The sequence below is a fragment of the Jaculus jaculus genome, chromosome 12 (assembly GCF_020740685.1).
Source record: "Jaculus jaculus isolate mJacJac1 chromosome 12, mJacJac1.mat.Y.cur, whole genome shotgun sequence".
NCBI classification, from domain to species: domain Eukaryota; kingdom Metazoa; phylum Chordata; class Mammalia; order Rodentia; family Dipodidae; genus Jaculus; species Jaculus jaculus.
Genome location: NC_059113.1, coordinates 85,419,001 through 85,433,665, shown reverse-complemented (window position 1 = coordinate 85,433,665; position 14,665 = coordinate 85,419,001). Strand labels below are relative to the sequence as shown.

Here is a 14,665-nt window from a genome sequence, read left to right as displayed (position 1 = left end):
CCTTTCCTTATCTTCAAAGAATGAAGATGAAAGAAAGCAGAAAATGAAGCCTCTTCAGTTGGGCTGTTCCTTACCACAGAGCTCCAGGCATGCGGCCGGTCAGCCTCGCCGAGGAGAAAGAGCCAAGTATTTGCCGAGGGGGAAGGGAAAGGATCTTAATTAGAAGCAAGTTTCCCCCGTTTTATTAAATGCCATCCCAAACAGAATACACTTGGAGGTATTTTAAGTGAAACCAGCACTTAAGGGCCCTGGAAAAGCAAGATGATTACATGTTTGTGGCAAAGGAAAAGGGTAATTAGGAAAACAAGAACAATTTTAAGTGCCATATAAATAAGAAAGACCAGAAGTTGATTTAAAGTTTCTTTTTTCTCCACCAACCTCTCCCCCCCCCCCAAGTTGTAATTTGTCTCCCCCTTTGTAATGGCACACGGAGGGGGGGTGGAGTGCAGGCAGGACGGGACGCGGATGGGGAGGGCGGCGGGAGGATGGTGGTCCCACCTCCAGGCGGGCGGGAGCCGGCCACTCCCGCGTCCCCCTCTGGGCTCCGGCTCCCCCCCCCCCGCCCCCCGGCCTCGCTCCCTCCCTCGCTGGGTGACTCGGGCTGCAGCTCCGCATTTGGAAGCTCGCTGATTGGCTGGAAGCGATTCAACACACGCCGGGCGAAAGAGCTTTGTCTGAGAGTTGAAGTGAAGTTGTAGAGATTTCAGACTGGAGTCAGCAATCACGGGTGTTTAGTCTGCAACGGAGCGGAGGGAAGAGGACCGGGGCAGAGAGGGAGGAAGCCGCCGGGGAGGACGGACGCCCACCGCAGACTCCCGCCCCCGACCGCCCGTGCGACCGAGGGATGCCGAGCGCGCTCGGGGGACCGCGCCGGGGTGACCGCGCTTCGCCCAGCCCCGGGAGGACGAGCGGCCACACGGATGCATCCCGCGGCCCTTCCACGGTGTGGACGAAGCTAAAGTTTGCGAGCGATCCGTGGCGTTGTGCGGCGTGACTCCGGGACGCCGTTCAGTTCCGAGGAGCTGATGTGGCTTGGCGGTAAGTTGCCGGAGGAAGTTGAGGGGATCGCTGCGCTCTTGTAAGTCGCTCTCGCCAGGGGGGAATCTCGCTGCACCAAATGAATGCTAAAATGCACTTTAGACTTGCGTTTGCACTTCTGGTGGCGTTTTTCTACCGCGATGCTCTGGGCAAGAATCTGAAATACAGGATTTATGAGGAGCAGAGGGTTGGCTCGGTCATTGCAAGACTATCGGAGGATGCGGCTGACGTGTTCTCAAAGCTTCCTAACCCGTCTGCGGTCCGTTTTCGGGCCATGCAAAGGGGGAATTCTCCTCTCCTTGTGGTCAACGAGAACACGGGGGAAATCAGCATCGGGGCCACCATCGACAGGGAGCAGCTCTGTCAGAAAAACTTGAATTGTTCCATAGAGTTTGATGTGATCACCCTACCCACCGACCATCTGCACCTCTTCCACATCGAAGTGGAAGTGTTGGACATCAATGATAATTCCCCCCAGTTCTCCAGACCCGTCATCCCCATAGAGATATCCGAGAGCGCAGCAGTGGGAACTCGGATCCCCCTGGACAGTGCGTTTGATGCAGATGTCGGGGAAAATTCCCTCCACACCTACTCCCTCTCTACCAATGATTTTTTCAATATCGAGGTCCGGACGAGAACGGATGGCGCCAAGTACGCCGAACTCATTGTGGTGAGAGAGTTGGATCGCGAACTGAAGTCCAGCTATGAGCTGCAGCTCACGGCCTCGGACCTGGGAGTGCCTCCAAGGTCGGGCTCTTCCCTCCTGAAAGTCAGCATTTCTGACTCCAATGACAATAGCCCTGCCTTTGAGCAGCAGTCTTACGTTATACAACTCTTAGAAAACGCTCCCGTGGGCACTTTGCTCCTGGATCTAAATGCCACTGATCCAGATGAGGGCGCTAACGGGAAAATTGTCTACTCCTTCAGCAGTCACGTGTCCCCCCAAATTCTAGAGACTTTTAAAATCGACTCAGAAAGAGGACATTTGACTCTTTTTAAACAAGTGGATTATGAAATCACTGAGTCCTACGAGATTGATGTTCAGGCTCAGGATTTGGGTCCGAACTCCATTCCAGCTCACTGCAAAATTATAATTAAGGTTGTGGATGTCAATGACAATAAACCTGAAATTAATATAAACCTTATGTCCCCTGAGAAAGAAGAAATATCTTATGTTTTTGAAGGAGATCCTATCGAGACATTTGTTGCTTTGGTCAGGGTGCAAGACAAGGACTCTGGGCTGAATGGGGAAGTTGTGTGTAAGCTTCATGGGCATGGCCATTTTAAACTTCAGAAGAGTTATGAGAACAATTATATCATCTTGACCAATGCCACTCTAGATAGAGAAAAGAGGTCGGAGTATAGTTTGACTGTCATTGCGGAGGACAGGGGCACACCCAGCCTCTCTTCAGTGAAGCACTTTACTGTTCAGATCAATGACATTAATGACAACCCACCTCGCTTCCAGAGGAGCCGCTATGAATTTGTAATCTCAGAGAATAACTCACCAGGGGCATATATCACCACAGTTACAGCCACAGACCCCGATCTTGATGAAAATGGACAGGTGACATACACCATTTTGGAGAGTTTTATCCTGGGAAGTTCCATCACTACATATGTCACCATTGACCCATCCAACGGAGCCATCTATGCCCTCAGAATCTTTGACCATGAAGAAGTAAGTCAGATCACTTTTGTGGTTGAAGCAAGGGATGGAGGGAGTCCAAGGCAGCTTATGAGTAACACCACAGTTGTGCTCACCATCATTGATGAAAATGACAATGTCCCCATGGTTATAGGGCCTACGATGCACAACAATACTGCAGAAATCACCATCCCCAAAGGGGCTGAAAGTGGCTTTCATGTCACAAGAATAAGGGCCATTGATAGGGACTCTGGTATCAATGCTGAGCTCAGCTGTTTCATAGTAGCTGGTAATGAGGAGAGCATCTTTGTCATTGACCCACGATCATGTGACATCCATACCAACGTGAGCATGGAGTCCATTTCTTCCACTGAATGGGAGCTCTCAGTTATCATCCAGGATAAAGGCACCCCTCAGCTGCACACCAAAGTCCTTCTAAAGTGTATGATCTTTGAACATGTGGAATCGGTGACAAGTACAGCAATGACCTCAGTAAGTCAGGCATCACTGGATGTGTCCATGATTATAATTATTTCCTTAGGAGCCATTTGTGCAGTGTTATTGGTCATCATGGTGCTATTTGCAACAAGATGTAGCCGAGAAAAGAAAGACACTAGATCTTACAACTGCAGGGTCGCAGAATCAACTTACCAGCACCACCCAAAAAGGCCATCTAGACAGATTCACAAAGGGGACATCACTCTGGTGCCCACCCTGAATGGCACTCTGCCTATCAGATCCCATCACAGATCATCCCCATCTTCATCTCCTACCTTGGAAAGAGGGCAAATGGGCAGCCGCCAGAGTCACAACAGTCACCAGTCCCTCAACAGCTTGGTGACAATCTCATCCAATCACGTGCCAGAGAACTTCTCATTAGAACTCACCCATGCCACGCCTGCTGTTGAGGTAAGATCATAAATGACTTGACTTCACTGGTAGTGCCAACTGTTAGTGTTCTTCTGAACAGCAGTCAGTTCTTAAATGTGTCATTAATAACTGACAATATGCAAATCAAGTAGGGCTCAAGTTATAATATGTGTATGTAGTGAGTTCACACCTTAGAAAACCCCTCAATATTTCTTAAATTATTCACTTGCATGGAATATGTATGATATTGGAAAATAAATGTGACAGTCCCAAGTGGCTATCTAATTAGAGTCCCTTCACTTCCAGATTGAGATGCAATGAAGTCACAGCGTAAAGGGACACACCTTCTTTCCATTATTAAAGTCCCTACTGAAAAATCAGTGTCCCAGATTTTCAAAATCCTATCTCAGTACTGGTCACATTTGTTCAACCCTGGAAAATTTTCTGATGTTATTTTAACTGGATCCTATTACGGTGTGTTTTGCCAGGGTTTTAAAGTATTTTTACATTTGACCATTTTATCTGAACTCTAGAGGAAATAAATCTGTTATTTAAAAGGAAGCTTTCGTTAAAAAAAATAATAATAATAATGATCCAGAAAAACTCAGTTGTATTATTAGAATTCCAAACTCTGCCCATGGTAGATTTTAGTTGCACTTGGTGGCTGACTGCACAGTCAGTCATGGCCCAGCATGTGTATACCATTGGAATGTGGAAAGCATGTTCAGTTGCTGGGTATGAAATACCAAATAACCATTTTCCCTTGCTTCATGCATGCAAATGCTTGGGGGTTTGTTTTCAGAAATCAGTTCTGTTTCTTTGGTTCCCAGCAGGTCTCACAGCTTCTTTCCATGCTGCACCAGGGGCAGTACCAGCCAAGGCCAAGTTTCCGAGGAAATAAATACTCCAGGAGCTATAGGTATGAAATATCCTTATGTTGCCTGTACAGTCTCAAATACCCAAAATGCCAATGAATAAAGCTATGCTTTTCCTTCATTGATCTTTCTAGATATGCCCTTCAGGACATGGATAAGTTCAGCCTGAAAGACAGTGGCCGTGGTGACAGTGAAGCTGGAGACAGTGACTATGATTTGGGACGAGACTCTCCCATAGACAGGCTGCTGGGAGAAGGATTCAGTGACCTGTTTCTTACAGATGGAAGAATTCCAGCAGGTAAGAGGATACATGATGGCCACTCTTTCTTTTTCAAACCCTCTAATACTGGCAAGTTGAACTTTTTTTTTTCCCATGCGTCTATTTCACTTCTTTATTTTTCTCCCTTGCACTTAAAGTATTTGTAATCTGCACACCAGTGGCAATGAATAGGAACTGTAACATTTTAGAAATTATGCTCTTAAAATACACAGTACACAGCAGTGAAGGAGCAGTCATGAGAGTATGACAGGACAAGGAGGAAGGGAGTGGGGAGAGAGTAAAAGAGCCACCACTTCCCTCCTTTTTCTACCTCAGCTAGCACAGCTACAGGACAGTTTTGAACAACTCTTTATAAAATTACTGGGTGGCTGTTTTGATTCAGCCTGTTTGGTGGATAGTGGTGAACTGAACTATAATTTGGTGGATACTTCCTGTGATGGGAATCAACTCACAAAATCAGAGACTAAAATATGCAAGAAAGGGTATACTTTAAGCACTAAAAATAGGACAAAGAAGACACCTTTGTAGGTGGCAAGCATAACATATATCTTGCCTCCTTTCATTTTATGTCTGTGCTATAGTAGAGAAGAAATAGAGACCAAAGTGGTGAATTTATAAGCCCATAGCTACATGGAGGTGCTTCTATTGAGTGTTTAGCCACATTCTCCTTCATGTCTTCCCTCTAATTGTGTGGTGGAAACTTGGAACCAACTGAGTCAATACTGGGGGCATCACTGTAGCAACCCTGTTGCTAAGGGATACAATAAGTAAATCAACCCTTAGGAAAAGAAAAGTTTATCTGGCTACTTATATGTTCATTGAATGGCTTCCATTTGACTAATGAAAGAAAAGAGAACAATGTTTAATGAGCCATCTCTCTTCTGTCTAGCATCTATCTTCTGAATATAGATAAAGATGAGTGCAAAACACCTATGAAGGAGTCTACAAGAATTTCTGAAAATCAATAAATAGGATGTAAGCTTTCTTGAGTTATGGGGATAATGGTGGCGGCAGCCCATCAGCAGTAGGAACTGTTACCAGCTACATCGAAGGGCTTCTTCTGGTTGTAGGGGAGCACTAGAAGCCCACATGGCATTTATTAACTAACCTGTTCATCTCCAGGCTCTGACATGGGAGTTAGTTGTTAGTTAGTGGTGGTTGAATTTATATAAATTTCAGTGACTACACAGCTTATGAATGTTGATATTATGCTTTTTTGGAACTGGCATGAGTTGTAGTGTCGGTAGTAACATTAGCATTTGTTTATTTGTCAGATTTGAAATCTGAAGTTTGTAAAGGTTAGAAAATGGGCATAAGTCAGGAAGTTTTTGCATAGTGAAGGTGAGATTTGAACCATTCACACAATTGAATTATTACCACACACATGAATTAACAGGTGCTTTGAAATTATTTTTATTGTGTTAAGTAAATTAAGTGCTTTTGTTCTTCTATTCTGAAGACTTACTGTCCTCAGCAAAACTACTAATTAGATATTGCTTGCTCAGTCATGTTATTTCAGAAATAGATATACTCTGTCTCTGGCAAGATGAATGTATATGGAAGACTCTTGTTGACACTAGGGATTGCAGGGTATATAATATCCTCTGTTGGCAAAATCATCCATGGTATCATTTTTTGATTAATTTATAGATTTCTTAGACAAATGTGAATATAAATATCTGAAAATTTAGGGGAATATATACATCTTGTGACATCTTTCTCATGTTGTTAGTTTTATTGTTCTGTTTCATATAATAAGGTTGCTGGCTGAATATCTGTATGGTGCTAAGGGGACCCTAACCTTGAATAATAAAATTTCCCACATTATGTTATTTTATAAAAGAGAATCATCACTGATGTAATACCAATATTGTATCATATATTTTAAATTCCTGCTTTATTCATTGAAATTTAGATTTATCATGATAGCAAAATGGAGAAAGCCTACCCTAGATAAATATCCTTGATAGTTACCAAACTCAAGAATTTCTAAATCCCTTTTTAATTCTGAAACAGCCTGGCTCTAATAGATAACTATGAGTCTATTATTTGTTTGTTTATTATTCTGTTGGTAACTGAACCCAGTCTTATGCCTGTGAGACAAGTGTTCTAGCACTTAATGATACTTCTAGTCCCTTTTATTTCAGAAGGGGGCCAAGATTCCTCTTTTCATCTTCAGTCATGTCAGGAGTTATCTAACCATTGAACTAAAGGGTATTAATAATTAATGTTAAGGAATAAAGATACCGGAAGAAATATAGGTAGGAAAAACCTACAAAAGTAGTGAGTCTTGTTTACTGAGTGGCTTTAAGCTTCATTAATGGCACATATCTTTAAAATTTTATACTTTTAGGTTATTGTTCCTAACTCAATTATGGGAAGATAATCATTTATAAAATTCTCTGTATACACAATCTTACCCAACCCAAAGATGTGGCTGGAAATCCATTTTACTGGTGCAAAACCTTGTTTTACAGCAGATGTTATTACAGGAGATACATTTCTACATCACTTGGTATCTGCCTCTCCAGGGGCTGAGCTATACCGGAGGACCAGAACACCAGGAAATAGCAGTAGTGATTGCTGAGTAGGTCCATGTTTAGCCAGCAAAGACTTCACTCTGCATACTTAATATCTATAGATATAGCCATCTCTTAATCATAAGCCTTATCATGGTGACATTTTGCCAATATTATAGTTTATTATTCATTCTGGCAACTTTTGCAGGCATATTAGTGTATAAAACATGTAGTTTTTAGAAAGCATATACTCAGAAAGTACTTTGAGTAGAAAAAATGTTGGTCCACATCTGAATCTTATTAACACAGATCAGTAGAGTTTTTTAAAGCATGTATATTTTTAGGACCTGATGTCTCATTCCAACTGTTTTCCTGCATTCATCTATGAACAAATATAGATTATGATGTCCTGCATCACTGCCAGCAGGGTCATTTCTGGACATTCATCCTTTCAATTCCCACACATTGAGCAGTAAAATGAGCATGAATTTTTGTCTACTGACTCATGTTTGTCAACTGTTTTCTTTATAACTCATTTAAATATGACCTATTACACTAAGCATACATCTGCATAAAACCTCTGTTCCCAGTGTATTTTGTTATACCTGGATGGTATATAAAGGTTTTGATTCTGTTTCTTATTATAATTCTTTCTAATTGGGTGCATTTGACTTTCCATCATCTGTCATCTGTCAGTACTTCAAACATACATTTTTAATCCTGCATCCTCTCTGTTCTGTGGTAGATGTCCTGGCTAGTTTCTCACACCAATGGATATACTGACATTCCCTGCCAAGCAGTTCCTCCCACTGCCAAATCTTTAAACAGCTTCAACAATCTTTGCAGAAATTTTCCAATTACAATTTTTTTGGCACAAAATCAATACCTGGCTTTTGTTGCCCAGCAACACTGAGTAATCTGTTTATCTTTGTATTCAAATGCTATTGAAATATACCTCTGGCTTATTCTTTCTCAATTTTTCCATTTTGAGGTCTTTTGCAATGGGCAGCCTGACACACTAGGTCTTTATGCAAGTTGTCCTTTGTACCTGAAGGAAATGCCCTTACTTACCTCCCACATTCAATGTTGCTCGTCTTTCAAGTTTCTTTCAGTTTACCCCTTCTTTTGCTGTATCATCCAGCCTTCTCCATGATTTGTTTTCTTTTCTAGAATCTTCCCATTAGCCACTTTACCCAGGCATCTAAGACATCATTGTCTACTCTATGAAAGCAGGGATCCACAAGTGAAAATATTGGGCTAGAGAGATGGCTCATTCCACATTTAAGGAGGTCATATTAGTGAGCCAGTAACTAATGACTTCATGGGGATCAGGCCCATGTTTATTCCTACACTCACTGTCCTGATTTCTATTCCACATGTTTAAATTTTATTGACAACATTTATAAAATATACTTGACTATAGTTCTTTCCCAGCATCCTTCCTTTACCCTACACCTTACCCCCTCCATTACCAACTTTCTTTCCAACTAGTCCCTGTTCTATTTTAATTCCATCATTCTTCCCCTCCTATTATGCAGGTCTTGTGTAGGTAGCCTCAGGCATTGTAAGGTCATGAATGGCATGTGTCCCACATTTAAGGCGGCAAAATTCACTCATGATGCAGAGCTCCTGCTTCTACCCTGATCCATGTGTCTATAGAAAACAGCCACCTGATGGAGATTTCCAACAGAGGTAGACAGGCTGGCCATTTGCCACCAATCCATCATTGTGGGATGGAACCTTGGTGGCACTGAATCACATATACTCTGAAAATACTGTCAAATGGTTGGATCACTAGGGAAAAAGAAGAGACTACCAGTGTTAAGGAGAAGGCTTTCTTTTGTACCACGACTGTCTCTTCTCTCACTACCCGTTTCCCTATCTTTCTTCTTCCCAATCTCTCCTCATGCCCCTTGCTCTCTCTCTCCCTTTTCTTCTTGCTCTCATTTTGTCACCTTTCTCCCACTTAGTTTTCAACATAATTTATATTTTCACTTTTAAAAATATTTACTTGTGGGCTGGAGAGATGGCTTAGCGGTTAAGTGCTTGCCTGTGAAGCCTAAGGACCCTGGTTCGAGGCTTGGTTCCCCAGGTCCCAGGTTAGCCAGATGCACAAGGGGGCACACGCGTCTGGTGTTCGTTTGCAGAGGCTGTAAGCCCTGGCGTGCCCATTCTCTCTCTCTCCCTCTATCTGTCTTTCTCTCTGTGTCTGTCACTCTCAAATAAATAAAAAAAAAAATTAAAAAAAAATTTATTTGTTTGCAAGCAGAGAGAGATATAGAGAAGACAGACAGAGAGAATAGGTGTGCCAGGGCCTCCAGCTGCTGCAAATGAACTCCAGGTACATGCCCCTCTCTGGCTTTATGTGGATACTGGGAAATTGAACACAGTAGGTAGACTTTGTAGGCAAACGCCTTAACTTTTGAGTATTTTCTCCCGCTCCTATTTTCACTTTTAAATCAATTCATTATTTGTAACTAGGTTCCCACTTAATTATTATGATGAAGTTGTACTATTCACTACTGTGTGATTCTACTGGTGAACATTATTTTTGATCGTGACTTGTCCAACTGTGATAATCACACAGTTGATTTGTTATTCTGTATCGTTGGCTATGTGTTCATTATATTCAGACTTTAGACAACTTGATCATGTTTGAGAGTTTTAGAATATACTACGTATATTCCTACCCATTAAACATTAAAGCAAATAAAAGCTTATCAGGCAATCCCAAGCCTACACCCATGGCATTGAAGGCCAACAAGTGAAGAGGTTTAAGCAAGTCTGTTCTTCCTCCTTACAGGATGTGAATAAGACAATATACACAGGTCTCATTTCCATTTTAAGAGACCCAGGGAATTAGGGGAAAAAAAAATCATTACCACTAAGATAGTTATTTCATTGCTGAGAAAACCTCACTGCTATTTATGGCATTCCAGTTACTTTCAATTCCCTTTGCTGGTTTCCAAATCTAATGGTGAAGAATGGCGGTGGACAAATACTTCCAAGTGGTGTAATGCATGAGGTGAGGTCGTCAAAACCTGATTTAGACTTGAGCTATCCTGGCTTCTGCATGTTAAATCTTCCTTCATAGCAGAATTTCACCATGATTTTTCATATGTTTCTTGCTTTGTCTGCCTTTCTCCTACACGTTTCTCAGTGTTCTCTCACATTCGTTGTGTATTTCTGGGGTTTATAACAATTCAGTCTTTTTTTTTCTCTTCACATTCTCAACACTTACTTTTATTTTTTAAGTTTTCTCCCTTTACATTAAGAACTGAGGTCCAGAAGTTTACAACAGAATTAGCTTAAAGGTTCCAATGGTGAAGGGCAGTGACTTCCCCACTTAAAAGCAAATCTTCAAGTTCTCCTTTTCTGTTTACCCTTTTAAAAGGTGAACTTCAGACCAACAACCTCCTAGACTGCTCTTTTTTTTTTTTTTTTAACTTTTTACTTATTTTGAGAAAGAGAGGGAAAAGGCAGATAGGAAATGGGCCATGCCAGGGGCTCAGTTTCTGCAAACAAATTCCAGATGCATACACCACCATGTGCATCTGGATTACATAAGTCCTGGGGAATCAAACCTGGTTCCTTTGGCTTTGGGCAAACACTTAATTACTAAACCATCTCTGTAACCCTCTGTTTACTTTTTTAATCAGAAAGTATGTATTTCACACATATTCAATGTAAAATCTGGTAAAGAACATGCTTGCCCTAGCAAACCACATCACACTCATCAACTGATGTCCTTTCAGCAATACAATGGAATAAAGAGAATTTTTAAAAATATTTTATTTATTTATTCGAGAGAAATACACACACACACACACACACACACACACACACACACACACACAGACAGAGAGGGACAGAGAGACAGAGAGACAGAGAAGCAGATATACAGAGAGCAAAGGTGCATCAGGGCCTCTAGTCACTGCAAATGAACTCCAGATGCATGTGCCACCTTGTGCATATGGCTTATGTGGGTACTGGAAAATCTAACTGGCATCCTTAGCCTTTGAAAACACCTTCATAGCTAAGTCATCTCTCCAGGTCTGAGAAATCTTTCTTTAGTAGCCCAATCCATAAAATATGCTATGAAATTATCCAAGGAGCAATTCCATTTTCTTTCAAATCTCTTTCAAATCTGTCCATTTCTAAAATTCTGATCTGTGCTGTAGAGTGAAAGGATAGTGAAAAGACTGAGTTTTCTCTGTAATAAATGGTCTTTTTGTGGAGTATATATTATATATTTACTTTTTCTGGGTACATGGAGTGCAGCTACGATATATGTCACTTTTATAGGTTTATTTTCTCCTTTTATTCTGATTTTCTCATTTTTATTATTTTCAGTATGTGCGGCTACTCACATTCCAGGAAGGCATCAGAACATCTAGAATAATTAAGGCACACATTTCTCACATTTCTATGAGTTTTGAGTACTTTTTCATTTAATTGAATATCAGTATATTTCAAACCCTGGAATGAAGGTTACTTCATGGCAAGGTAACTGAGAATACCTAAGGTACTAATTAAAAATGGTTTTCACAGCTATTTTAAATAACTGGTCAATAAAGAATTTACAAACGTTTAAAAGAAATTAACAAGTGCCAATTATCTGAAAGTTAATTATATTTTCCATGTCTCCATGAAAATTGGAGCAGGCAACATAAGTCTCAATATCCAGCAAGTTACTGAAAGCTACTATGGGAAATTATGTGGTGTCGTTCTAATGTTTCATCTAGAAAGTTGGTGTTCTTTGTCACTTTATTTCATTAGTATTTATGTTCTTTGATTGTGCTAATGTTAGCTCTTTTTAGTTGTTTTCATGTATAAATTATCAATCTGTTTTCACATTGAGAAGCAGACGATCTTTGAGAAGCATAGGAGTAATCATCCCTCCTTGCTTTCTTCAATAAGCAAGAGTGACTCCTAGAGTCTCATAATTCAATTCAAATTCAAATGTGACTGTAGTATATTTAATATGTCTAATAACAGGTGAGCATTGTGGTAATAATTGAATCCTTTTCTACATAAGAAAATGGAATGACATTGTCCTTTTGTTTTGAGCGATGCTGAGATAATAACGGACCTTTCTTTCTTTGCCGGAGCACAGCTATGAGGCTATGCACAGAGGAGTGCAGGGTCCTGGGCCACTCTGACCAGTGCTGGATGCCCCCGCTGCCCTCGCCGTCTGATTACAGGAGCAACATGTTCATCCCGGGGGAAGAATTCGCAGCCCAAGCCCAGCAGCCACACCCACACCCTAGCCTTGAGGACGACAGCCAGTCTGGAGACACTGGGGAGAAGAAGAAGAGCTTTTCCACATTTGGGAAGGACTCCCCTAGCGAGGAAGATTCTGGGGACACCAGCACGTCATCCCTTCTGTCCGAGATGAGCAGTGTGTTCCAGCGTTTGCTGCCAGCATCCATGGACTCCTATTCTGAGTGCAGCAACGAGGTGGACCGGTCCAACTCCCTGGAACGCAGAAAAGGGCCCTTGCAGGCTAAAACTGTGGGCTACCCTCAAGGGGTGGCTGCCTGGGCAGCCAGCACACACTTTCAGAACCCTACCAGCAACTCTGGGCCCCCTCTGGGGACTCACTCCAGCGTGCAGCCTTCTTCCAAGTGGCTGCCAGCCATGGAGGAAATCCCTGAGAACTATGAGGAAGATGATCTTGACAATGTGCTCAACCACCTGAGTGACGGGAAACATGAACTCATGGATGCCAGCGAGCTGGTGGCTGAGATTAACAAACTGCTTCAAGATGTGCGCCAGAGTTAGAAGAGCTTAGCCAAGGCCATCTTGATTTCCCCATATATAAAATGATGGGGGCAGAGAAAAAAAGTACCCTCAAAGAACTGGCGTGGCCAAATAGTAGCATTTATCATAAATGTGTCTGTGTATATTGAATATTAAATACTGTATTTTCGTATGTACACAATGCAAGTGTGATTATTTTAATCTGTATTTTAAAAATACATTTGTACCTTATATTTATGTGTAATTTAACAGACAAATTTTATTTTTTTACTCCCATGACAAACATGTCTTTCCTAATCATGCAGAAACTAGCCACTGTTCTAAATCTATGACCTATTCAATCACAAAGTATAAAGGTACTGTGTAGATTAGTTAGGTCGGGGAAAGAACTATTATGTTATATGAACAACCTCACCAATGCATTATGCAATCTTACTTCCATTAACTGATTCAACTTCTTTTTCAACACTTAAGAAAGCATCATTAAAATGCTAAACTACTTCATCGTTATTCTGTTTTGCTGCACTCTGCTAGCTGTGATAGTTTGATTCTTATAGCCAAATTGAGGAATTAAATAAAATTTTATTTTAGGACAGAGAAGCATCTTGAGGGATATTTATAAGGAGACTATGAGAAATGGATTTTCCACAGACAATGATGTAAACAGACATAAGTCTATGCTTCCTGACTCCCAGGCCCCTACAATTACAGGGCATCACACTGGCCTGGTCTTGAAAATATTTCTCCAACAGTATTTTATTGACTTAGAGTTAAGGTAAACAAGGGATTTTTTTCCACCCTCGGAAAATGAAATGTGACCCAATGACATGGGATTTGTCCTTTAAATGGATAATGGTTTGCATTCTACCAGCATGAAGCATTAATCGACCTAGAAAAATATGCCAGTGCCCCTCCCCAGGGTGGTAAACATAATTGATTTATTGTAAAACTTCTATTTGAACCTTCCCCTCTCCTCTCACAATACTTGAATTTCTTTGTTTATCTATTGCAATATTTAACTTTTGCTATAACTATTCACTTTTAGCTTTTATCTACAATGCATGAGCTCATAGTTTTGCTTGTATTTTTAGTATATGCACATTTACAAAGTCACATTTTTGTTAGTATAATTTTGTTTAATTTCTTGTGCAACAAATGAGAAATTCTTTATTTATTGTGCTGTTATCTCTCTGTGTGGAATGCCTTGGTACGAAAGATCCTTATTATGACTATTATTGTTTATGATCAAGCTTCTATTAATGCTATTTCTATTAGTACACTATCTTGATTGTACTCTCCCAAAAATTTTACTGTCAGTGAAAATAAAATGAAAATTAAAGCAAAGCTATGGAACTGTCCATAAATCAGAACCCTGCTCTGCTGTTGTGTGTTGAAAAATTGTGACCCTCTATATTCCTTCCAACAGTGACATGATTCAGGGCTGGCCTCCAATTGATAGAGAGAGAACAGCCAACTGCATTAGCTACCAAGAAAAACACTGGAAAAGGAATGAATTTGAGACCTGTCATGGGAATAAAAACAGTCGATCATATTCCAACTGGATTAAATAATCTAAAAGTATTTGGAATGTAGAGAAAAAAGAAAATAATCTTTCTAAGTGACTAAAATACTCTTCTTGACTTGCAGGCAGGGAAATGAAATACTAGGAAAG

The 14,665-nt window shown here is 41.0% G+C and overlaps 1 protein-coding gene across 2 annotated transcripts; it reads left to right on the top strand.

Moving 5' to 3' along the window:
* Nucleotides 1–651: 651 nt before the first annotated feature.
* Nucleotides 652–14,363, top strand: Pcdh18 (protocadherin 18). 2 transcript variants are annotated; one of them, XM_004655818.3, is made up of 4 exons: nt 652–3,595; nt 4,387–4,475; nt 4,566–4,729; nt 12,347–14,363. In XM_004655818.3, exons 1-4 carry the CDS (start codon nt 1,118–1,120, stop codon nt 13,012–13,014), a joined length of 3,399 nt encoding a protein of 1,132 aa, XP_004655875.1. In that variant the 5' UTR covers nt 652–1,117; the 3' UTR covers nt 13,015–14,363. The 2 variants fall into 2 exon arrangements, with proteins under 2 accessions (XP_004655875.1, XP_004655876.1); XM_004655819.3 differs by having other exon boundaries at nt 653–3,595; nt 4,390–4,475.
* The last annotated feature ends 302 nt before the right edge of the window (nt 14,364–14,665 follow it).